This window comes from Trichomycterus rosablanca, chromosome 3 (genome assembly GCF_030014385.1).
Source record: "Trichomycterus rosablanca isolate fTriRos1 chromosome 3, fTriRos1.hap1, whole genome shotgun sequence".
NCBI classification, from domain to species: Eukaryota; Metazoa; Chordata; class Actinopteri; order Siluriformes; family Trichomycteridae; genus Trichomycterus; species Trichomycterus rosablanca.
In genome coordinates this window covers 42756530-42783387 of record NC_085990.1, presented here as the reverse complement: position 1 = coordinate 42783387, position 26858 = coordinate 42756530, and the positions used below count along the sequence as shown (strand labels likewise).

Here is a 26858-nt window from a genome sequence, read left to right as displayed (position 1 = left end):
TGTGATGGATTGGCACCCTTTCCAGAATGTGCTTTGACCCACCCTAACCAAGACAAAGCTGTTTAGAGATCAGTGGATTAGTCCTAATCTCTGTGTTTCCTACAAACCAAGCCATAACGCCATTGGGGTGCAGTTTATGGACATGTTTAAAACTGGAAGCCTGTCTACCATTTCTATAAACTGTCAAGCAAACATCCCTCAGGACAGAGAGTGCCTGTGAGTGAGGATCAAACCCAAATCTGCCGCACCCACTCTACCAACTGCCTTCTTATATGTTTATTTTATTAAATGATGTCATTGTTTGACATCATTTTGAGGTTCAGATGGATTCTTAAGATAGAAATGTATTTTTCTGGGGGTGGCACGTTGGTGCAGCTGGTAAAGTGGGTGTCACGCAGCATCATGGTCTCTGAGGTTGCAGATTGATTCTTGTGCATGCTTTGCCCACATTCAGTTGGGTTTCTTCCAGTACATTTCCTTTCTACTTTCCAAAACCTGCAGATTAATTAGGTGGGCCGCTTTGATCCAGTGTGTGATTGGGTGAATTTCTTTGCACCCTGTCCAGAATGTGCTTTGACCCACCCTAACCAAGATAAAGCTGTCAGCGTAAATCATGGGCGGCTCGTTCCTTAGGGCGATCGGGCGACGCACCACCAAAGGGCGAAAGGGAAGAAATTTTTCTATCACATTCAACCAGTGTTAAACTAGCTGTGACTGTTCTGGACAGTCTGTCTTGCCTCTGAATATCGTAGTTTAATCAGCGTCGAGTTGTGTTCCGTACAGTACCGCCCCTTTTGGCCGATTTCAGTCTGACTGAAAATCGCCCCGGATTGCTCTCATAGACTCTCATGTTAAGGCACTTTTTTTTCGAACTGCAGGCGCTGCAATACAATCTGAATGAGTTCCGGGAGGGCTCGCACTTACGTGCTTGCGTCACACGTAACCTGCTGTAGCGATCTCGTCACCATGACTACCATCACCTCAGTTCGGAGCAACTCCATCGTGTCATTAAGGGAAATGCCATTCAGTTGTAATAGTAATCAGGATAAATTAGCAACTAAAGAATTAGGGCCACCCTGACCAAATTTAAACATCAAGCAATTATCTACAAAGGGGGGAAAATCATATAAGTTACAAGTAAGTTACAAGTAAGTAATGTAATTTTTAAATTGTGAATTGTGATTGCACTTATTGTATCTCCCCAATTGTTTAATTGTACTTCTTTATTCATTGCACATCAGCTCTGATGCCAATCTTTATTCTGGATCTGCTGCACCTAAAATAAAATGCTATCTGATGAAGACTGAATTAAATTGTTAGGGTGAGAGCTTTACTTCATTTTATGATTAATGGTGAAGCTGGTCTCTCTCTATGTTCAAAGTTATTTGTGAGGGCAAACTGACAGATGACTTAAGATGTTAATTATTTAAGCTTTAATTTACCCATTGAACGGGTCACCTTGGCCATCATCGCAACAATTGTTCCCCCTTGAGAGATTTGGCAGGAGCCGCCACTGGTGTAAATAGAAGAATAAATAATAAACACCAACATTTTTCTTTTGGTTGTCTGTGTGAATAATGCAACGCCTAAGCTCGGACTGACCACAAGGTGGCAGCCTTTTCTAACAACTTGTGTTTTTACTGATTTTTCTTTTTTAAATATCATGCACTTGGCTCGGTTTCTAGTTGTATTTGTCAAAAATAGAGGACCTCGAAATAAAACTCTGTTGATGTTACTTTATCTGGTGTTGCTCAACACTCCCAACTAGCCAATTCTGATTCCTGCCGGAGGCTTATCAGCGGGTGAGTGGAGCAAGGCTGAGCTCTGTTGTGTGGAGGATTGGAAAAGTGCTGAGGTGGACACACAGCTGCCTGCCCCCCTTTGCATCCCTTCGCTCGGACTCGATTAATCAGCGATGCTCTCTCTGTTGCTGGGGGTTCAGGGCAGCCTGCCTGCTGCAGCCCACACTGACCCGCGCATTCCTGGGGTCTGACCAGAATGATACAGGGCTCTACCAGCCAGCGCTGTTTAAAATTGTGCAGAAATAATGAAGAGTGTGAGTGTCGGCTGTGAGGAGACACAACTGTTCTGCTATCTCATGTACTCTCATTGACCAGAAGAGTCCAACATGCCTCCCACAGACTAGAATCAGTGGATTGTTATGAGAGAGCTGTCTCATTTTAGTTGTGTGACAGATCAAGCCTTCCTCATCACTCACTCACTAACACTGTCACCCCCTCCCTCCTATCATCCTGGCTCTTTATACACAGGAAGTCCCCTCTACACACATTGTTTTCTTTGTTGTAACGATTTAGAGATCAGTGGATTAGTCATAATCTCTGCGTTTCCTACAAACCAAGCCATAACGACATTGGGGTGCAGTTTCGACTCTTTATGGACATGTTTACTGGGGTTCTTTCAAAGCTGGAAGCCTGTCTACCATTTCTATAAACTGTCGAGCGATGCATTGATTCCAAATGGGATATCGTTAGGCAGGCCGAATCTTCAGGAATATAGCACATTCTTCGGCATCTGGTCACCATTGCTGAAGCAGATGGAAGGCCTTGTTAGATGATCTGGATGAGGGATTGGAGGGGAGTCCATTTAAAGTTGGATCTGTTCAAAACAGCCATGTGAAAATGGATCTATTCATCACACATGGTGTATTATCAACAAACTAGCTGGTGCCTGAATCTCACAGCCCTCAAAAACATGTTGCAACCCTTAAAAGCGAGTCTGCTGCCAGAGCTTGGCTCTGAGTCGCTTATGTTTCTCAGTTCAACGTCAATATTTCAACATAGGAGCAGAAGGCATCATCTGGCGCTGATTATTCATAATTTTCAAACGAGTGATTGAAAAGGGGTACAGACGGAAGAGGAGGTACGAGACTACATTTGAAACCAGATGTAATTATCACATGTCATAAATGCAGAGCGCTCAGGGACCATATATCACTCTGGCCTCGAGTGCGGACCCAGATACCATGAGATAAATCCAGATCAAACCAGATATGAAACCAGATATGCAGATGATCCAGATAAAGCCAGATATGATGTGACAGAGTCACAATTACATTAATGAGGATGCGGGCAGACATGCCGGCTTTTGGCAGGAGCCAGGCAAGGATTAAAGGCTCTGCTTTGTCCCATAGGAGGAATGCCTCGGGTTTCCACACTTTGTTGTGAATGACCTAGCATGGACAAACATAGGGACAGTGGTTTTGAGTATAAAGTAACCCTGAGACATTGTATTGTATTGATAGATCAGGGCTCTTAATATTAAATTAAATAATTAACCTAAAGAAACTGTCTGAGCATGTCCTCATGAACTACATACATCAATTACCAACAACATAAAGAGGCATATTATAGAATTGCAACAAAGTTATTCTGACTGATCACCTAATGCAGTAACTAATAACTCAATCAATGTTATATATAATACCATATCAATCAATGTATATAGTACCATACTGTACATTTTTATTCTTATTGCTTGTTTTTATACTGTAAGTGAATGTTGTATGTATACAAGAAATTGTTGTTGTCTGATGTGAGCTGCTGTAACAAAGAAATTTCCTGCAAAGGATCAATAAAGAATCTGTTCATCCATCCATCCATCCATCCATCTATCTAACCTGGTGGTAGTGTTCTCTTCCAGAGTGACTATTCCTCATGTACAGGAAATTAATTATGGGTTTCTAAACAGTTTACCTATTAATATAATGTATATTTACAATCAGACTACAAAAATTCTAGTCTACAAAGATCAGAAATTGTATAATTAGTCATCCATCACCATATGTGTATTTGATGTTAAATGTTTGACCCTATTCTGCAGGGGGCAATTTACTAAAATGATTTTCTCCCTTTAGATTACAGGTCACTACAAATCAGTACAATGCTTTTTTGACTGATCATGTGATCACATTATAGTTCAACATTATGTGGACACTCCTTTTAAATACAGTATTAAGTTCAGGTGATTTAGCCACACCTGTTGCTGACAGGTGTATGACATCTATAATGTAAAATAAATGTTATGCTTACAGAAGACCCTGTTTGGTTTCAGAATGACTATGCCCCAGTGCACAAAGGTTGGTGAGGTTCATAAAAATATGGTGTTTGGTCTGGAGGAACTCTAACGGCCTGCACCAGAGACGCCCTGGTTTTAAACCTAGTGAACAGTTTTGGAATGAACTGTAACACTTATGTTAAGCTGGACCTTCTTGACCAACCCCAAAGCTGGACCCCAGAAATTCACTTGTATTATTAATATTTTGTTTATGCATTTTCTTCCCTTTTTCTCCCTTTTAGCGCTTCCAATTGCCCGATTGCGTCACGCTTCCTCTCCACCAATGCCGAGCCCCGCTCTGATTGAGGAGAACGAAGCTAACCAACACCCCCTCCGACACGTGGGCAGCAGCCGTATGCATTTTGTCACCTACACTTTGACGAGTGCAATGCGGATCGGCACTGTGTACGGAGAGACACACCCTGACAGCACTTTTTTCTCGTCTCTGTGCAGGCGCCATCAATCAGCCAGCAGAGGTCGTAATTACATTAATTATGAGAGAGTCCCTATCCGGCTTTAATATCCCACCCCTATCTGAACAACAGGCCAATCGTTGTTCATGTGGTTGCTCAGCCCAGCCGGCAAGCAGAGCTGAGACTCGATAAGATGTATTTGAGATCCCAGCTCTGGTGTTCAGCATGTGTTTTTACTGCTGCACTACGTGAGCGGACAGAAATTCATTTTTGATTGGGCAGTGGTAGCTCAGTGGTTGAGGTACAATCCTCACCGTTGCCAAGTTGCCACTGTTGGGCCCTCAGTTGCTAGAATGTATTCTGTCATAACTGTAAGTGTCTTTGAATAAAAGTGTCTGCTAAATGCCACAAATGTAAATGATTGAATGAGCTCACTCCAAAGCCTTCCTAGAACACTGTAACATAAACAGGGTATAAGAAAGGTTGGGTGATGTGGTGGACCATTGCTATACTATACTATACTATACTAATTGGAGTGGTTCTTCTTAGGATCACAGTGCCCTTAACAGCACACTGAATAGTTTGATAAATATAAGAATGATGTAAATCTTATGTTCAATCCTTCTTGTTCACCAGATCTCAACCCAGTTGGGAGCTATGGTAGAATTTGGACCAACTCTTAAACCCAATCATTTAAATAATTTGAGGAAAAGCTTGCAGGGAAAAATATATTCCATTTCTTTGGTGCAGCTCCAGTCTTGTAGAATAAATGCCAATAAATAACAAAAATATTCTGCTGGAATGAACTGATACACTGTGTTATTTTTACAGATCATAGAAAAATCTGTAATATGAATAGTTCTACTGAATTTTGCCATTCCATTTATCCGAAAGAGTACCAAACTTGGAATTTTATCCACCATGTGCCTATTTAAGGATTCGTGTTGAATAGAAGAGAAAAGGTGAAAGGACGTGACCAGGACATTGATTCCAGATTTGAACAGGATGCATAGGAATAAAGGTCAGGCAGCGCAAGAGGGAAGAAAACAAATGACAAGTCAGGGGGAAAGGGGAGGAAAAGGACTTGGCTTGAGGAAAAATAAAGATGTGTGAGTGTATCGAGGGTGAGGGGGAGGATGGATCAGTGTCAGAGGGATACTTGGGATTACTCGGAGCTGGCGGAGGTCGGACCACTGACCCTGCTGGTGTACGCAGAACATAAACACGGATGGGACATAGCCCTGGCAGATAATTAGTGCTTAGTTGATGTTCCAGGAGCCGGGGTAGCTGGGTAATCACAGGCACGGGGGAGGTCAATAACTGAGCCTGCAGTGTGTAACACTCACCCTTGTTGGTGGGCCCCAGAGGATCAGCATCACGCCGACTCCTGGCTAAGGGCTTATATGCCATGGAAAACCCTCCAGGCAAAAAGCGCAAGTGTGTATATGTGTGCATGTGTGTTTTTCATTGGTTACAGGCAACAGAGGGGATGGCAACCCAAAGATTTTTAGATTTTTCCTTTTCCCTCAATTCAGCACAACTGTTTTGTGTCTGCTCCTGAGCCCGGGATTTAGAATCAGCAATCACTCATATAAAAGTATTCATTAGTTAAAAACACAAAAGTGCATCACAGACCAACAATTAAGATCTAACACACTTGATACAAGCACCAGGAGTTAATGAGGGATGTGGTCAGGAACTGTTCTGCTATCTATCACGCTGCACAATTCCACACTGCGATCCAAACAAACAAAGATTTAAAGCCTAATTATATAAATATGTTTTAACAACATAGCCAGTTCTTCAAAGTGGTCCATGTTTTTTAGGTTTGTTCTGTTTGTTAGAAACTATTCCTGCCCCTTAATTTGAGAAAGAGTTTGACTTTTTATTGGGTATGAAACAGATTTCTTTCTAAATCTAAAAGCTTTTGACATTTGGCACAACCTCATAGTTGTATCAACACTAACCACTGAGGGCAATAAATATTTTTACGTTAATCCGTTTTAAAAGTTGAATTCTGTGCGATCAACCGCTCGATTGGAGCTGACAGGGAGAAAACAAAGACTTTGTTTAGAATAGAATGAAATGTGACAGGGTTTCCTAATACGATGGTTTGGGCTGCTCTTCCGTTCTCATTGAACAGTTGAGCAGTTTTTGTCCTTTATTAAAAGCTTCAGAATGTTCCTTAAGAATAGGACCCACGTCAATTGGCACTACCACTAAGTAGCCAGGGCAGACCAGGACTACCTGCATGGTTCAAGATTAGAATGGAAGTACTGTAAAAGAGCATATTTAAAACTGGAGTGCTTAAATCTGTGATGCTCAAATAGAGGACAATGAACAATAATCACCTAGGCAACTGTGAATCTTTAAAAGAATACCACACCCTTTTATCACAAAAAATTCAACTCATACGAGTGTTCTTTTAAAAGTTTCCACACTTTTTAAACTCTATTTATTAAGAATTTCAAAAACGTATTACATCACTTTTCTACAGTCACCTTCCGAAGCATTTTCCCAGCGTCGTACCAACTTTTTAATGCCATCAGCAAAAATGTTTTTGGTTGAGCGTGTAGCCACTGATGCACCTCTGCTTTCACATCATCACATGAAAATCTTCTTCCCCTTCAAAGCTTCTTTGAGCGTCCAAAAGGGTGGAAATCAGGTGGCGCTAAAACCAGACTATAAGCGTCTCTCAGACACGACCAATTACTACTCCTCCCACCCTCACCGTCTCCAACCAAAATATAAAAAAGTGCGGAAACTTTTTGAAGATCCCTCATATTTAATAATGTATTAATAATAACTGTACTGAGGAAAAAACAAAACATGTTTACTTAAAACCTGTTTACCTAACCACTATATGCACTGATCAGCCATAAAATTAAAACCACTCCCTTGTTTCTACACTCACTGTCCATTTTATCAGCTCCACTTACCATATAGAAGCACTTTGTAGTTCTACAATTATTGACTGTAATTCATCTATTTCTCTACATACTTTTTTAGCCTGCTTTCACCCTGTTTTTCAATGTAGAAACAAGGAGGTGGTTTTAATTTTATGGCTGATCAGTGTATACTATCACAATAACATTTTCAATAGTAGACTGTAGACTTCCAGTATAAAAAAATGTGCAATTTACTATTAATAGATTGCCAACTTCTAATTTACAACCATGTAATTATTAATGAGCATTCTGTACTTCATTCAATCTGTACTGGTTTGAAAGTTGAAAAGAAGCTAATAAATAGATATAGCCAGGTTACAAGGTTGATGCACCACAATGACTAACTGTCTACACATCTCCAGAACTGTCCTTATATGTTCATAAAAGTAATTGTTAGCATGTTCACTTGAAACTTACCACATCTCTTTTTCTTAACAAAGCACTCTCTTTTCTCCAATGTGGCGGGGCAGTCTCTGCCCTGTGAACTGGGGGTTTGCAGAATGGTCCGACTGCGACCTTCTTCTCCGAAGCAGCTTTTCCCTATCCGCAAGCACGGTCCCCACTCGCCCCACTCTCCCACCTCACAGTGCACTGAGATAAAAGACATGCCGGGGTGGACCAGTAAATAAAGGCTTTTATGGTATACTTAATTATAACACGTTTGTCAGGAAAGCGATTCATGACTAGTTTCATTACACTCACCTGAAGAAATACACTCCATTGATTGCTCGCTGGGCTCAAACTCTTCAGGACAGATACTGTGGCACTGGCCATTTAGCAGATAGTGTCCTGATGTACACCTTAAACAGGTTTCGCCGTTTAGGCAGGAGACACAGTTTGCTGGGCAGGCTGCAACACCACACACACACACATACACATGCTATTTCAAACCAACTAATTGCATTTAACAACACAATAATGTGCATTTCTACATGAAGGACCAATTCATTTCTTACATTTTGGTAAAATTCTTGGGGGTTTGTGAGTCATGCATTCAGGCTTGACTCATATTGTACAAGTATACAAATACATACCTACAAGTATACCAGCATACAAGCCAGTTTTGCAGTCATACTCTAATAATGAACCCATTTTTTTTTTCATGAACCCCCCGATTTTTCGTAATTGCTTTTTAATCCAAAATTAAAGTCAACATTTACTAAATGCTTAATGCTGTAAATTTGTTTAGCAACATCTGCACTTGCTATTTGTTCTCCCCTTATTCTAATAAAAATCATCTGGTGGCTTTGTGGTTTTCTTGCTGGTCTTGCTAAATAACTTTGATTTAAAATGCCTTAAGTAAGTGTACACTAAGTACAGATTTTAAATTTAAGTTAAATGTTACCTGGCCAGCCAGTGGCTACCAGGAGTTCAAACATTGTAGACAGTAAAATTGGCTTTTCTCTCTAGGTAGGAACAATGCATTTGTGATGCATCATTTAATGCAACATTAGCCAACATGAGCAGACAGCTGTGAGCTCAGGTTCTCCTTTAAGTTTGTTGATTTGCCCAATAAGGCTGGATGAACTTCAATTAAAAAAAAAGGTTACACGTCTCAAAGAAAGCATGGAATAGTTATAGGTTGCTATGCGGTGTTATAAAGGAGACCTAAATAGCGAGTGGAAATAGACAATGACTACACAGAGAAAAATGCAATAAAAATTCTGTAAAGCAGTCTAAACTGTTTAGTACAGTAAGTCCCACCCCACTGGTCCCTATATTCCCAAGTGTGGTGTAGGAACTAGATTTTTATAATGTGAACACACCTGAGGTTCCTACATTCCTGGAAAAGTGATAGAGTTGTAACTGATTGCACTGATTGCAAAAATAGAGGTACTCACGAGGGACGCATTCCCTCTTGACATCATTGGGAAATAGATCCTCTGGGCATCTTTCATGGCATTTCCCCTTATGTAGATATGATCCTGCTCTGCAGCGTGTGCAGAAATTTTTATCAAAGCAGGTGTCACACTCTGATCCACATTCTGGAAGACACACCACAGACCTGTTAATACCCACTGTAATTACACCCCCAGGACCGTTTATAGGCTCAGATGATTTTTTATTTTTATTTTTATTTTTTAAGATTTTTTTATTATTCTTACTTGAACAGTCATTTTTTTCAGGTGAGCGAGTGCCAAAAAACCCCTTAGGACAGGAAGCCAGGCACACACCAATCTGCCTCATGCCATCCCTCTCCAGGTGAATGAAGAGCTTGGGCAGACACGTCAGGCAGCCATTGTAAAGTGAACAGGTTAGACAGCCTCCCGGACATCCTGGACTTCCTCCTGCAATCAGTAGAAAAACAATTATAAGCATCCTTGTATGTTTTGGTGTGAGGTTAGTTTTAGCTTTTTAGTTTGATTCCAGAACCTAAGAAGTGTAAGCCTTTATAAATAAAAACTTTAACCTTTCCAGGTGCATGTAGTGTTTTCATAGTCTTGCTCTTTTCCAGATGTGATTTTTATCCCTCAAAAAACGGATGATTCAGGTAAGAATACCAATGTGTTTTTCATTTCTATTATAGCTACCTTCCTTAAAGTTCCTTTGCATACTTAAATCCTAATGACAGGTACCTATATTCACCTATAAAATACTTATCCTACTAAGCTTGCCATTACACTAACAGTTCATATTCTAGAGTTACTCTTTCAAAAGGTATTTCATCATATTTTGGGTTGTAGTTTGGATCAAAGTAAAAAATGTTTGGCTAGATTTCAAGAGCGGAAAGAACTGTGTCATGCCAGAGGATTCCAGCTATTTTGCATCCAATACCTTTTCTAAGGGAAAAAACACAGACCAACAACCTGATTATGTTTGTATGAATAATGGACTAAACTTCCCAAACTGATTTACATGATTTAACAAATTGTTCATCATCTAGTCTATCTTATTAAACAGGCTGTACCGTTATAATAACTGCGCCGAGCTGAGGCCATCGAGCGCGTCCTCCGGGTGGCGGATGGAGGAATGACCTTCAGTATGAAGGTCAGCCGCGAATATAACAAATAAGTGGAGGAAAAACGAGAAAGAAGGAAAGCACGAGCAGCCACCGTGCTTCGATCCGCTCTCCCGGCGGGACTGAGCTACCCACACTGCGGCAAAGTCGGTGCAGCCAGGATTGGACTAATCAGCCAACTCAGAACCCATAGACAGATTGTCCAGTGAAGAACGAAGGAAGACAATCGTCCTCGGCAACGAGGGATGGCCTAGAGAGAATAACTGATCTTGGATTACCAGTCAATACTGATAAGCAAACTTGTACTCTAAAATTATTTGTGTCCTGTCCATGTAAATGAGGCTATTTCAAACAAGCCAATAAAACCTATTAAATATGTTAATGCATATATCAGAAATTACATTATATATTACTGGACAAACTGGACCATGTTGGAGTGGACAGTCTCCTGTCCAACTGGATACTGGACTACCTCACCAACAGACCACAGTATGTGAGGGCACGGGACTGAGTGTCTGATATGGTGGTCAGCAGCATAGGGGCCCCTCAGGGAAAGGTCCTGGCACCGTTCCTCTTCACCCTGTACACGGCTGACTTCATGTACAGCTCACCGGACTGTCACCTCCAGAAGTTCTCTGATGACTCAGCGATCGTCGGACTCATAAACAATGACGAGGACAGTGAGTACAGAGGACTGATTCAGGACTTCGTGGACTGGTGTCTGCAGAACCACCTCCAATTAAACGTGGGAAAGACCAAAGAGCTGGTGGTGGATTTCCGCAGGTGCAGATCCACTTTACCATTAGTGAACATCCAGGGAATGGACATTGAGAGAGTGGACTCTTATAAGTACCTGGGTGTTCATCTAAATAACAAACTGGACTGGTCAGCTAACACTACTGCGCTTTATAAAAAAGGTCAGAGCAGACTATACCTGCTTAGGTAACTGAGGTCATTTGGAGTGTGGGGGGAACTCCTGAGGACTTTTTTTGATACAGTGGTGGCATCAGCCATTTTTTATGGAGTGGTATGCTGGGGCAGCAGCATCTCTACAGCGGACAGGAAGAGACTAGACAAACTCATTAAGAGGGCCGGCTCTGTCCTGGGGAGCCCCGTAGACCCAGTGCAGGTGGTGGGAGACAGAAGGATGTTAGCCAAGCTGGCATCCATGCTGGAGAACGACTCCCACCCCATGCATGAGACTCTGGCAGCACTGGGCAGCTCCTTCAGTGACAGGCTGCTTCACCCCAAATGTGGGAAGGAGCGATACCGCAGGTCCTTCCTTCTTGCTGCTGTTAGACTGTATAACCAGCACTGCTCCAAGCAGATCACACACTCGCTTTAAATTATTCATAACAATGTTTAACTTTTTTCCCCATGGGAAATTATTACAATGTGCAATATTTCTCCCAGGTGCAATCATTTGTAATTATTGTAAATATTTTTCAGAGTTTTTTCCTGACTTATTATTATTATTATTATACATTGTTCTTCTTATTGTCTATCTTTTTATACTGAGTGCTGTACTATCCCTTTGCTGCTGCAACGATGTGAATTTCCCCACTGATTATCTTATCTTATCTTATCTTATCTTATCTTATCTTATCTTATCTTATCTTATCTTATATCAATCCCAATGTTATACTGATCCAGCATTTTAGACTATTATTGACTTAACTGACTTCTGGTTAAAAACTGTAATGGGGCAGGTATCGCCCTGCAAGTAAATGCAAGGTGGAGCCCCACACCTGCAAGAATAGATAAAGAACCTAAGTGAAAATGCTTAACCAAGGTAGAACAATACTGTGGATAAAAAGCCACTAACAAAAAAGTCACAAATGAATAATTTGGCTAAATCACAGTATTAAAGTAAGAAATAAATGACACAAAAACATCCACAACCTGCAATAGAGAAAGTGGATAAGACAGGGATAGTGCAGAACTGAGAACTGCTCATCACAATATGACAGGCTGCTCTGCAGATAAGTATGCTGGCATTGCACACCAGTGGAAAACAAGGCTGGAGCAATCCCTTAATCCCAGTTTCGGAGAAAAGCAGGTTTGCCAACAAAGGAGCTGGCAAATGCAAGAGGAAGAATCATTTGTTGGCCAAAATGGCAATGCAGAAAGACAAGTCTTCTAACATGACTGCTGAGACATGTAACATAAAACATTCCTAGTGTCCATATTATTTAGACCAAAGCCAGATATGTTACAATGCAAATTTACCTTTCTAGAAATATAAGCATTTTATTTTAAATAAACACACAGTCATAGGGTGCATGGGTGACAAAAAGGTAAATGAGACTAACTCGCTACCGGAATGCACTATGGAATCATGGGTTCGAATCTCCATCAGTGCTAGGTTGGTCGACATCTACATACAGACATGATTGGCTATGTATGGGGCCCTGCGATGCCCTGTTTGTTGTGTGTTACTGCACTGCGCCCAGTGATTCTGGGGAAGCCAGACTCACGCGACCCTGACCAGAATGTTGAAGAGTTAAAATATGAAATGGGAAAAAATGAAGATTGGGCCAGTGTAGTAAATAACATATTTGGCACCAGGACTGGCTGCCTTCAGCATTAACACATTATAACAGTAATAGTAACAGTAATAATTAACACAGCAGGCTAATTATTAATAAAGGCACACTATCCAGGCTGGCTTGTTCACCCCCAACAGCTTTTTATCCACCCCCATTTTTACTGCTCATAAATGCGAACATGGTGGATAACCTAGATAAATCGATAGGTACAGTTGTTTTACTTGAACAACATACTTCTACAGTCTTCCTATTACACAACAAGGACTATTTGAAATATATATGAATGGCTATAATGTTTGCTTGTTTGAATGACTTTCTAATTAAGTTAAAATAACAAAAATAACAAACAAACAAATATTCACTATCTGTGATCTCTGCACTCCAAAATATGCACATGTTCCATGATTGGCAAAGTCAGCTAAACTATAATTACCAAAATTATGTAAGCCCTTGACTGTCACATTTATATGGGCTTGTTTACCATCCAATTCCAAAAAAATGGTCATTAGTAGGGAAACCACCCAGGTCTATTATATCCTCCACTGTTCTATTTTTATGTGGTAGTGATTAACATTACCCTCTTCAGGAACTAAAGAGCCTAGCCCAACCTATAAAAACCCAGATTTATCCATTAGACTGGCATATAGTGAGGCCTGATTTATCACTCCATAGTCCAATGTCAGTATGCTTTACATCACTACAGCAAAGTTTGCTTATCCACACATCTTAGGACTGCAGCTCGGCCATGGAAACCCATTTTATTAAGTAGTAAAGGCACATATATTGTGCTGATGTTGCTTTTGGAGGCAGTAAGAATCTACATAGTAAATTATGTAACCCAAATAATACCTAGTCTGTGGTGGTCCTGTGGGGGTCCTGACCATTGAAGAACAGCATGAAAGGGGGCTAACAAAGCATGCAGAGAAACAGATGGACTACAGTCAGTAATTGTAGAACTACAAAGTGCTTTTATATGGTAAGTGGAGCTGATAACATGGACAGCGTGTGGAGAAACAAGGAGGTGTATATTAACACGTGCTAGTGAGTGGCATCCCTATATTAACACAACATACATTGTCATTACAGACTTTATATATAGCTGTTAGGTTTTATCAATCAGAGTAGAACTATTTTTAGAGAAAATGACTAGTTTTTTTATAGGTAAGCAATATGAACTAGTGTTTCTTCCTACAACGTTTTAACTGGGCATATTATCAGGCTTAGAAAAAAAAAAGATTTGTTCATTTCAATAAAAAACTCAGTTTCTTACCAAAGAATGAATGCTACATCATGACTTACAATGAGACATAAGTGGGGCCATGACCATGCAATACATTAGATTACCCATTATAAAAGGGTTCAGCATTTCTCAAATTACACAAAATCGTTTTCAAAACAATTGTTTAGAGGGCAAATTGTTAAATAAAGTCCCTTTCTGGCTACCGCTCATGTAATCTAGAAAAAAACAACCCCGGGACATAAGCAAAGATTAAAGTGCCTATAATAACCCTACACCTCAATGTTTACCAAAACATTTTTAAACGCCACAAGCTGGACTTTGTATACTCTCTAGAATTTAAAACACTAGGAATGTTGGGAACAGTTAAATGGTTCCAGGTTCTGCAAAAGAATGAGCAGAGCTATCAATTAAGGCTGCGACAATGACCATAATGCAGCGTAATAATAAACATGACAGGAAGCTTCCTCATCTGTGCCTTCTCCTGCCATGGAAACTAATCAGCGAAGACACTCTGCATACTGGGGTTTGCACGCAAACACCAGCACAGTAGCAGTTGCATCCATAAGCTTAACAACTGGTTAGATTTTAAAAAATTAGAGGTTCAGGCTGGCACATTGACCCTTGGGCCATACCAATCCACCGTTTTACTGCTGAAACATGATTTGGGAAATAGAGAGAGTAAAGAGTTATTTACAAATTGGAAATACACCCTGGACAACACACATGTACTCATTCTCACCATTTAAGCTTCTGCATATTTATGAAAGAGGGAAGGATACCGAAATAACCAGAGACATCCCACGTGGACATGGATAGAACTTGCCTAACTCCTCAGAGTAACCAAGGGTAAGATTTAAATCTAGGTTCCTAGGACTGCAGTGGTTTACCCACAATACCTGATGTACCATCCACTTCTTTATAAACTGGTATTATTTAATACATTTGAGAATACGATTTACAAAACCAACTGAGCAGCATTTACATCACATTCACTTATGTGTTATTGGTTTAAGAAATCTAACACAATTTAAATAGCATCACACACGCAACAGTATTCAATCGAATTTGGGCAAACCAGCTTAGAATGTTGGCTTAGAAGTGAATGTGGGTGGAGCCATTCCATTATATACTGTATACTGTATATTATATACATTATATACATTGTATACATTGTATACTGTTATGGAACTTGTAAGAAAAGTTCTTATTGTATGAGTGTGGACTCTACACCGATCAGGCATAACATCAGCTCCACTTACCATATAGAAGCACTTTGTACTTCTACAATTACTAACTGTAGTCCATCAGTTTCTCTACATACTTTTTAGCTTGCTTTCACCCTGTTCTTCAGGACCCCCACAGGACCACTACAGAGTAGGATCATTCTCAGCACTGCAGTGACACTGACATGGTGGTGGTGTTGTGCTGGTATGAGTGGATCAGACACAGCAATGCTGATGGAATTTTTAAACATCTCACTGTCACTGCTGGACTGAGAATAGTCCAAAAATATATCCAGCCAACAGCGCCCCGTGGGCAGGGTCCTGTGACCACTGATGAAAGTCTAGAAGATGACCAACTCAAACAGCAGCAATAGATGATTGATCGTCTCTTACTTTACATCTACAAGGTGGACTAAATAGGTAGGAGTGTCTAATAGAGTGGACAGTGAGTGGACACGGTATTTAAAAACTCCAGCAGCATTGCTGTGTCTGATCCACTCATACCAGCACAACACACACTAACACACCACCACCATGTCGTTTTCACTGCAGTGCTGAGAATCATACCTACTCTGTGGTGGTCCTGACCATTGAAGAACAGGTTGAAAGCAGGCTAAAAACGTATGTAGAGAAATAGATGGACCACAGTCAGTAATTGTAGAACTACAAAGTGCTTCTATATGGTAAGTGGAGCTGATAAAATGGACAGTAAGTGTAGAAACCAGGAGGTGGTTTTAATGTTATGGCTGATCGGTGTATATAAGTGTTGACTGATATAGAAAAAAGAAGATTCTAGTCTCTAATGAGAAGTATAAGTATTACTTAACCTATGTGAATGTACCTGTGGGTTAAATCGGTGGACAATACGAGGGTTCAAAAAGTTTCTGCACTTTTTAAAACTCTATTTCTTAAGAATTTAAAAAACAAATTGCATCACTTTTCTACAGTCACCTTCCGATGCATTTTTCCCAGCGTCGTACAAACTTTTTAATGCCGTCAGCAAAAAAATTTTTTGGTTGAGCGTGTAGCCACTGATTTGGAGCGCCTCTGCTTTAACATCATCACATGAAAATCTTCTTCCCCTTAAAGCTTTAATAAGTGTCCAAAAAGGTGGAAATCAGATAACACTAAATCTGGACTCTAAGCTCTCTCTGTCTCTCAGACACGACCAATTACTACTCCTCCCACCCTCACCGTTTACAACCAAAATATAAAAGTGCAGAAACTTTTTGAAGATCGTACTCGTACTATTTTATGTGAACAAAAAGCAAATATTTTAGGAATTCTATTACACTTACGTTTTAAAATTTAGACTACACAGACATAGAAATTTGATTATGTTTACATTGTAGCTAGTAAGATATGTCCAGTTATTAAATCAATCCATATTTCTATTTAAATGGCACAAATCTGCTAGCAAATTAGATATATACATTCATTGGCATTTGAAAATCTATATCTATGTATGAAAATCTATGTATTAATACTATAAATACAGAAAAAAATAAATAAAGTGTTTTACATAAACCCTCTATTGAATAGTGTAAATCAGCAGTACTAATACAGACTGTTCAAAACAGTAACTTAACAATAAATTAAATCACTATTTAGCTAAAACAGCTTTTTCCTAAAAACACTCATGTTCCATTTAAGGGGGTGCAGGCATTCCAAGTCCCTGATTCAGTTTCAGGACCCATAGCCAATGGAAGTAGTATAGCGATGCGAGGCAGCATTGTTTTAGTTTGAATGCGAATGTCAAACAGTTAGGCATCCAGTACAGCTGTCAGGTCAGGTAGAAAACACGCCGCATATGGTCACTGATTACATCAGTAAGTTGGTGCTGCTACAGATTTGTGCCAATGTTGACTGATTTACATTAAATACTTCATTGAACTCCTAAGCCTAAATATGGATGATACCTCTTGGCTGCCTGAGAAAAGACTCCTGATTGAAGTCGATTGGTTCCATGTGTATCTGACAGGTTGGAAGCTCAGATGGTGAATGTCTCTTAGGAAAGTTTGACCTAAACACAGGTTCTATGGGGAGATTTTGTAGTCCAGCAATGAGCAAAACTGTGACTGAATAATTTCCTGTCTTTCACAGGAAAAAAGCTACAGAATGAGCTGGCGGGTTTACAGGAATAAAATTTAAATGACAAAAAATGTGCCTGCTTAACATCCTAAAACAACCCCTAGTGATTAGAATAAAAGTGCTTTTGGCAGCAGGATTGGTTAATTGAATTTGTAATTATACCTAGTTAGAAAAGCTGCAATTCATGTGCTTTTCTTTTAAAAATAAAAGAATAAGTGTTACAGAAGTTTGTAGACAGAAACATACAAACATAATGTCATAATTTCATTACAAATTCATTCTCACACACCGATCAGCCATAACATTAAAACCACCTCCTTGTTTCTACACTCGCTGTCCATTTTATTGGCTCCACTTACCATATAGAAGCACTTTGTAGTTCTACAATTACTGACTGATTGTTAGCCCCCTTTCATGCTGTTCTTCAATGATCAGGACTTTCCCAGGACCACTACAGAGTAGGTATTATTTGGGTGGTGGATCATTCTCAGACACAGCAGCGCTGCTGGAGTTTTTGAACACCTCACTGTCCCTGCTGGACTGAGAATAGTACACAAACCAAAAACACCCAGCCAACATTGCCACGTGGGCAGTGTCCTGTGACCACTGATGAAGGTCTAGATGATGACCAACTCAAACAGCAGCAATAGATGAGCGATCGTCTCTGACTTTACATCTACAAGGTGGACCAACTACATGGGAGTGTCTAATAGAGTGAACAGTGAGTGGATACGGTATGCTTTATTCTATACAGGGTCATGGTGGGTCTTATTCATTGGGCGAAAGTTAAAAAACACCCTGGACAGGTCACCAGTCCATCACAGGGTAAACACACACACACACACACACACACACACACACACACATTCACACACTCACTCACAATTAGGGCAATTCTTAGTAGCTCCAATTAGCCTGACTGCATGTCTTTGAAAGGAAACCGGAAAACCTGGAGGAAACCTACATGAACACAGGAAGAATATGCAAACTCCACACAGAAAGGACCCTGGAATGGAAGCCAGGCCCTTCTTGCTGTGAGGCAACAGCACTACCCACTGCACCACTGTGCCGCCTCATTATAAACTGATGACACAATTTTTTTTTTAATTTATAGATTGATCAAATCAGCCTATCATAGTAGTATGTATGGAAAATGTATCCTGCAAACAAAACCCTCGGCAATTTTAAGCTAGATTTTTCAGCTTTAGACAAATTTTCAGGTACTTGCTGCCAGCCAATTATTTTTTGGACTCTCTTAATCTAGTCATATCCAATTACCTGATTGCATTACATTTACATTACATTTTCTCTTACGCTTCCTCACATGCTGAACTCTACTCCGACTGCAGAGAGCCGTGACTACCACACGGCCTCTCCGACACGTGTGCAGAGACTGCATCTTTTCACCTACACGAGGCGAGTTCATATGCTTTATGTACGAAGAGACACACACTGATCCACATTATTCCCCGACTCTGTGCAGGCGCCATCAATCAGCCAGCAGAGGTCGTAATTGCATCAGTTATGAGGAATCCCCTACGTCACTCTGCTCTTGAACAACAAGCCAATCTTTGTTCGTGTAGGCGCCCAGACTGCTGGGTGGCAGAGCTGAGGTTCGAACCGACGAGTTCGAGATGTCAGCTCTGGTGTGCTAGCGTGTTTTTCCGCTACACCACCTGAGCGCCCCGCTGCCAGCCAATCATGAGTGCTTGTGTAGTATGCACAGCTCAACAACACAATTTGTCCAATTCCGTACTAGTCAATAAAGTCCTGCTGCTTTTCAGTGTGTTTATAATTTTAGTCAGAATGAATCTCTAAAATCAAGCTAATTATAGTAAAACTAACAATGATCATACAGTAACACAAAGGATTAAGGAGTATATGGGAATGTACACTAATCAGCCATAACATTAAAACCACCTCCTAGTTTCCACACTCACTGTCCTTTATATCAGCTCCACTTACCATATAGAAGCACTTTGTAGTTCTACAATTACTGACTGTAGTCCATCTGTTTCTCTGCATGCTTTGTTAGCCTGCTTTCACCCTGTTCTTCAATGGTCAGGACCAACACAGAGTAGGTATTATTTAGGTGGTGGATCATTCTCAGCACTGCAGTGACACTGACATGGTGGTGGTGTGTTAGTGTGTGTTATGCTGGTATGAGTGGATCAGACAAAGCAGCGCTGCTGGAGTTTTTAAATACCGTGTCCACTCACTGTCCACTCTATTAGACACTCCTACCTAGTTGGTCCACCTTGTAGATGTAAAGTCAGAGACGATAGCTCATCTATTGCTGCTGTTTGAGTTAGTCATCTTCTAGACCTTCATCAGTGGACACAGGATGCAGCCCACGGGGCGCCGTTGGCTGTATATTTTTGGTTGATGGACTATTCTCAGTCAAGCAGTGACAGTGAGGTGTTTAAAAACTCCATCAGCAATGCTGTGTCTTATCCACTCATACCAGCATAACACACACTACCACATCACCACCATGTCAGTGTCACTGCAGTGCTGAGAATCATCCACCACCCAAATAATACCTGCTCTGTAGTGGTTCTGGGAGAGTCCTGACCATTGAAGAACAGCATGAAAGAGGGCTAACAAAGCATGCAGAGAAACAGATGGACTACAGTCAGTAATTGTAGAACTACAAAGTGGTTCTATATGATAAGTGGAGCTGATAAAATGGACAGTGAGTGTAGAAACAAGGAGGTGGTTTTAATGTTATGGCTGATCGGTGTACATGTATTTCGGCTATCTATCTACTAGAGAGTACATACAATTATTTATTTATCAGCAGTATTTAAGTCCTGTTGTTTTATTTCTTATCATTTTTCCTGGTAAACTATTAATTTGCATAATAACTCATTATCATGTTATCATTATTGCAGTCTTGATCATGTGCTGTAACAATAGCTGGTCTATCCTGCTCTCTGTGTAAGCCCTGGCCATTGATCAATTGTGTATTGTGTTACCTCCTCAGTAACCAATCACAGAAAGCATGCACTACCTTGTGATCCCTAAGTGACCACTAACAAACTGTTGGGTCAAGAAGTGCACTGTTAAGTGTTATAGTGTGCACTACACACACTGTTCTGTTTTCAAATCTCTAAATCTGATAAAAAAATATTTACGTTGACCTTAACCTGGTTGTAAATTTGTGATATGCATTTTCTATACATTGACTATTTTGAAAGCAAGTTCATTGAGTGTAATGGGAGAACCAACATATTTTAACGTTAAAACACTGAAACATGCTGTATATGTGAAAAAAACACAGAGATAAACAAAAAACTAATCCCCTCCATGCCATACAAGACCAGAGGTGTTTTCAACCTGTTCTCTCCCCGCTCTGCATTCCATGCCTCTGAACTGTGCTAAGACATCTTTTTTCACTTCTTATTCCCTAAGTTTAGCCTTGGCTGGCAGATTGCAATAGATCACAGATATACTGTTTGACATATCTCTGCAATCTTTACAACTGCTGTCCATTTGCCCACATGCGTTCCTGCCAAGGCCTTCTGATTCACAGAACCCTTAACTCAGAGGAATTCTGCTTCGCCTTGCGCTGCCACGAGCACTTGCATAAGTTCAGCGAGAGCCATCTGAACTCTCGAAAAAATTGTTTAGTCATGGCTCAAACCTAGAGACCGCAAAACCAGCCTTCCCAGAATCAAACTTATTAGCGGCACAGTTAAACTTAATTAAATCACAGGATTTCAGAGTCAGAAATTAACACACAGCACTGATCCATGCCCAGAGACGTGCGGTCTGAGTCATCAGGGAACACAGTTCATTTCCTGAGACATTAATTATATGAGGTGGCCACACACAAAGTTGATTAATTAAAATGAAGCAAACAAAATAAATGAGTTACACTGATGAATATTCCGTGCAGTGTGCATTCTCGATTCACAAAATCTCATTAATGTGTTCTGCGGGGACCGTGTGCTGGATTTAATTCATGTGGAAATAGAGCAACACTGCTTGAGGAAAATATTGTAACCACACTCCTAATTTTAAATGTGTCTGAAAGGTTCTTTAAGGTGATGCCAAAGAAGAACTTTGTTCAATTTCGTGAATAATAATGAAAATGTCTCGCTATAAATGTTTATAAGGAAGGTTAGTTAGGTGTGAACTCTTTATTTTATTGTAGCACTAACAAAATAATAAGGGCTATGATCTAAGGCTATAGGCTCAGTTACATCCACATGACTCACTAACCAGTATACACACTGCCAACACATACATACGTATAGAAAACTGTCTAAATAAACCATTGTTATAATGTGTTGTCTGAAAAACATACTCTTTCTGTCAGAAAATGTAATGCTTTAAAACACAGGACTGCTCAGGAAAGCAGGAAATGTTTAAGGTCAAGCAGCCGCTAGGTCACTCACTGTAAATTCATATTGTGGTTGTGGTCATTCACCCATCACAGTGTCTGTCACAACACAGCACAGCTTCCTCAATTAATCAGCTTGGATGATTAAAAAATAACCCTTAATGACACCAATCATTAATTCATTCATTCACTGTCTGTTTTACCATCTCTGCATCCTGGTCAGGGTTGTGATGGGTCTGATTCATTGGAGAAAAGGCAGGAAACAACCTGGACAGGTCACCAGTCCATCACAGAGCAGACACACACTCAATTTTTAGTAGCTTCATTTGGCCTGATGTTTTTGGACCGGAGCACTCGAAGGAAACCCACACAGATACAGGAACAACATGCAAACTCCACACTGAAAGGACCCTGGCTGCCCGGCCGAGAAATCAACCCCAGGCCTTTCTTGTTGTGAAGCATCAGTGCTACCCACTGTGCCACCATGCCACCAATGCTAACTTCGGGACAATACAAACAGAATAAAAGTTCTTTCCGTGTACACTTGGGAAATACAATGCCCTATGCAATGTAGATGCTTCAACAACTTGTGTTTTTACTAGTGGTAAAAAGGTTTGTTTATTATTGAACGCTTTAAATCAATGAATATAATAACTCAATGTAAAAATTATCACGATCAGCCATAATATTAAAACACTCACTGTCCATTTTATCAGCTCCACCTACCATATAGAAGCACTTTGTAGTTTTACAATTACTAACTGTAGTCCATCTGTTACTCTACATACTTTTTTAGCCTGCTTTCACCCTGTTCTTCAATGGTCAGGACCCCCACAGGACCACAACAGAGCAGGTATTATTTAGGTGGTGGATCATTCTCAGCACTGCAGTGACACTGACATGGTGGTGGTGTGTTAGTGTGTGTTGTGCTGGTATGAGTGGATCAGACAGCAGCGCTGCTGGAGTTTTTTAATACCGTGTCCACTCACTGTCCACTCTATTAGACACTCCTACCTAGTTGGTCGACCTTGTAGATGTAAAGTCAGAGACGATCGCTCATCTATTGCTGCTGTTTGAGTTGGTCATCTTCTAGACCTTCATCAGTGGTAACAGGACGCTGCCCATGGGGCGCTCTTGGCTGGATATATTTTTGGTTGGTGGACTTTTCTCAGTCCAGCAGTGACAGTGAGGTGTTTAAAAACTCCATCAGTGCTGCTTTGTCTTATCCACTCATACCAGCACAACACACACTAACACACCACCACCATGTCAGTGTCACTGCAGTGCTGAGAATGATCCACCACCCAAATAATACCTACTCTGTAGTGATCCAGTGGGGGTCCTGACCATTGAAAAACAGGGTGAAAGCAGGCTAAAAAAGTATGTAGAAAAACAGATGGACTATAGTCAGTAATTGTAGAACTACAAAGTGCTTCTATATGGTAAGTGGAGCTGATAAAATGAACAGTGAGTGTAGAAACAAGGAGGTGGTCATAAAATTATGCCTGATCAGTGTAAATTGATTTTTGGTTTGTTCCTTTTTAGTGGCTGTAAGCCACAACTGTTTCTGTCCTTAATTTTTACTGCAACTCTGTAGTAATTTCTGAACTTTTTGGAACATCTGTAATTATGCATTGTGGTTGGGTGACTTAAAAGTGGGAATAGTGGCAATGACTTCATGGACTCTGTGTAGACAAGGAACCCAGTGGGACCTGATGGTCCAAGATAATGAACAATGTCTGGGGCTGGAAGACCCATAATTATGTATAAATCTTGCTTTGTTGCACTAAATGAATGTAAACCTCAGATATGTAGTTTAACTCTGATGCTATATATAGTTTGTCAGTTTGTTTAAAACATTCTATTTTATTTACGATTTGTTAAACAGTGACTGGTATCCCAATGAGTCACTTTTAAATATAAAGAAAACCTCTAAGATCCAAAGGAACAAGTTAAATCTTAGTCATGTTAGACATTTTTTTTATAACTACAACCATCTTGTGCTTTGTTGTTTGAATCACTGGTGTAAACCCTCTTAAACATTAGTGAAGTGTCATTGATTCTAAAATCAGTTATTTGTTATTTATTAACATATCTAGAGCATAAGTTGCATATAAACACCTTAGTTTAGCTTTTTTTACATTCACATTATACATATTAAAGTAAAAATCTCAAGGTTGGGAGTGTTTGTAAAATGCAAATAAAAACAAAGAGTGGTGATTTACAAAGTCATGTTGGATTGCATAAAACAGTACAAATTTATTCAATATAAATTTTGTGATCTTATAAACAAAAATATTGGATTCTGTGTTCTTAAAATGACTGCTTTTCCTAGAACATTCATTCCAACATGACACATTCTACAAGTGTTACAGCTTCCTAAGCAGAAAAGACCCCGTGTCTGCGTGGGTTTACTCCGGGGGCTCCGGTTTCCTCCCACAGTCCAACAACATGCAATTGAGGTGAATTGGAGATACTAAATTGTCCATGACTGTGCTAGATATAACCTTGTGAACTGATGAATCTTGTGTAATGAGTGACTACTGTTACTGTCATGAATGTAACCAAAGTGTAAAACATGAGTTAAAACCCTAATAAAAACAAACAAAATAAGCAGAAAGGTAGGTAGGTGCTAGACTGGTCTGCCTGCTGTCCAGATCTATCTCCCACTAAATGCCAACTAACTGGCCATTCTACAGCACAAACCTGACAGTGGAGTACTTGTCTTGTCACAGACAAATTGGCAAAAAACTTAATTAATTACTGGATAAATTAGTTTTATTTGTACCTAAATAATTATAAGTGTTGTTGAAATGTGATGTAACACAGTGGTACACATGCTCCTTTTTGTAGAAGGCATAGAATTTGGAGTGACCAAATATTTAACAAACATTTACCAATAGAAACTGTTAACTGTTATTAGTGTTCCAACTATTTTGGAATTTGTATTAAGACATGATACAGGTTGTATTATTTCTGATCTTTGTGTAAAGGTCATAAATGTTACTTAAAATTAAGTAAACTAATTTAAATAGTAACTGAAGTTACACTAATTTCCCTTTTTGATGACAAAACTATAAGAACTTTGTAATAAGTTTGAAAAAAGTAAGCTTGAAGAATTAAAGATAATACAAATATTATAACCTACTCCGATTCTTGATACTCTCAGAATCTTCATTAAAATGTATAAAATACACACATAATACATACATTTCATTAAAAAGTAAACCTGCTGGCTGTTGTTGGCATCTTTTTTTTCAGAGTAAAAGTGATTATCAGTTGTTTCTTTCAAGAATGACCATTGGGTAAGTACATTTACAGTAAACAATTTTTTTCACACTTCAGTCTTGACCCTACAATAGTAATAAAGTGTCCTCTGTTAGGATGCTTACTTCAGATTAAACCACAGCCTATATTGCTACTTGTAGTATTTCCGCTCTGAGCACGACAAGGCTATCGGTGACAATAAGGCAATAAATGAAACTGTATTGTACAGAATTGTTGGTGCAAAAAAGCTGAATCAATAAATATTCTGTATCAGGGTAATTATTACATGAAGTCAGATGACTTTGTATCCACTTTTGAGTCATGTTCAAACAGTTAAATGACATCTACATAAGGAGTTTATTAAAACAGACATAAACCTCCAAACATATTTATTAAGTCTTATTCCCTTAGGTATCATTAAAAGTTTGTCAGTTTAGTTTGTTTTGATGTCAAATTGACATAAGTCCTAGGTAATATAAACCTTCTTTGACAGATTATGTTTTGGCTGTTTGACTCAATTAATTATATTTATTTATTTGACCTCTTTTTTCTTTTCTTTCAGTTTTCTTTGTTGAGTTTAACTAATCAAATCACATTGATCATTTTGCCATTTAATCATGTTATCATAGGTTTCTTAAAAAACCCATTACCACATTGTCAGTCTGAGAAGTGTACTTATGTCAACAAAATTAGTGTCAACTTGACATTAAAATCAACAAAGTCAATCATTTGGATAGCTGATGCTTTTAAAAATGTTTATGTAAGTTTACAAAAATCTGTGAAATGACCTTAATTACCACTGACTTGGTCCTTACCACTCTTACCACTCTTAATAAATAATCACTAAAATATATCCTGAGGAACTGAGGTCATTTTTCAGTTAAAGTAAAATAAAGCATGTGGTTAAATTCCCTTAAAAACAATAGAAGAAGGATATAAAATAAACTGCCTGTACCACAAAAAAAATATAATGTGCATGAAAGACACTGTCTGGTTGTACCACATTTTAACATAGAATTAGTGGCTTTTAAGAACTTCAAAAAGACATTTTATTAATTAGATACAATTAATCATTTGACAAATGGAATTGATAAAAGCTGTTAATGGCTGTTGTTATTAATGGCTTATGTTGGCTACATGCAGCTTTACCCATAAGCAAAGTATAACTTTAATTGAACATTATAGATTTAAAACTGATATGCTAATGTTAAAACTTAGAAGTCTATAATTAAATGTTGTATTCTCATTAAGGTTTGGCAGTTTATTTTAAATATGTTTGTGTTTTAGGATTCTTTGGTGTACACACTAGGTAACATCTCACGTTGGCATCAGAACGCGTCTCTAATGCAAGAGCTTTAAAACCATTAATTAGAAATTATATGAAAATAGTTCTTTATGACAGCAATAGTAAGCATTATACAATGCTCTCAAGAGAGGGAAGTCTAATCTCTTCAGTTCTGTCACTGTGCTATATGTTATGTTTTAACATAATATCCTAAATAATAAAGGCCCAGTGTAGACACTGTTTTCTTATATATTATACATCTTATTAACACATTTATAAACATTGTGTAGCACAAAGTGCTGAGGGAAAATGTATGTCAATTCTTATTGTGACTAAACTGTTCAGAGTTTTGCATGTTCGGATTCCTGATTGTAACCAATGTCACCATTTTATTTATGTATTTTGATTTATTAAAACAAAAACATGCACAGCTGGAGTAAGGTCACAAAGACCAGCATGGC

General features: G+C 39.3%; 1 protein-coding gene across 1 annotated transcript in view; it reads right to left on the bottom strand.

Moving 5' to 3' along the window:
• Positions 1-26858, bottom strand: part of rspo3 (R-spondin 3) — a 30929-nt gene that overhangs the window by 2398 nt on the left and 1673 nt on the right. The window contains exons 2-5 of the mRNA XM_062992129.1: positions 9541-9723; positions 9277-9420; positions 8138-8284; positions 7853-8026 (exon numbers count right to left, since the gene is read on the bottom strand). Of these exons, the coding sequence (XP_062848199.1) occupies positions 7853-8026; positions 8138-8284; positions 9277-9420; positions 9541-9723 (648 nt within the window). The remainder of the gene's footprint in view (positions 1-7852; positions 8027-8137; positions 8285-9276; positions 9421-9540; positions 9724-26858) is intronic.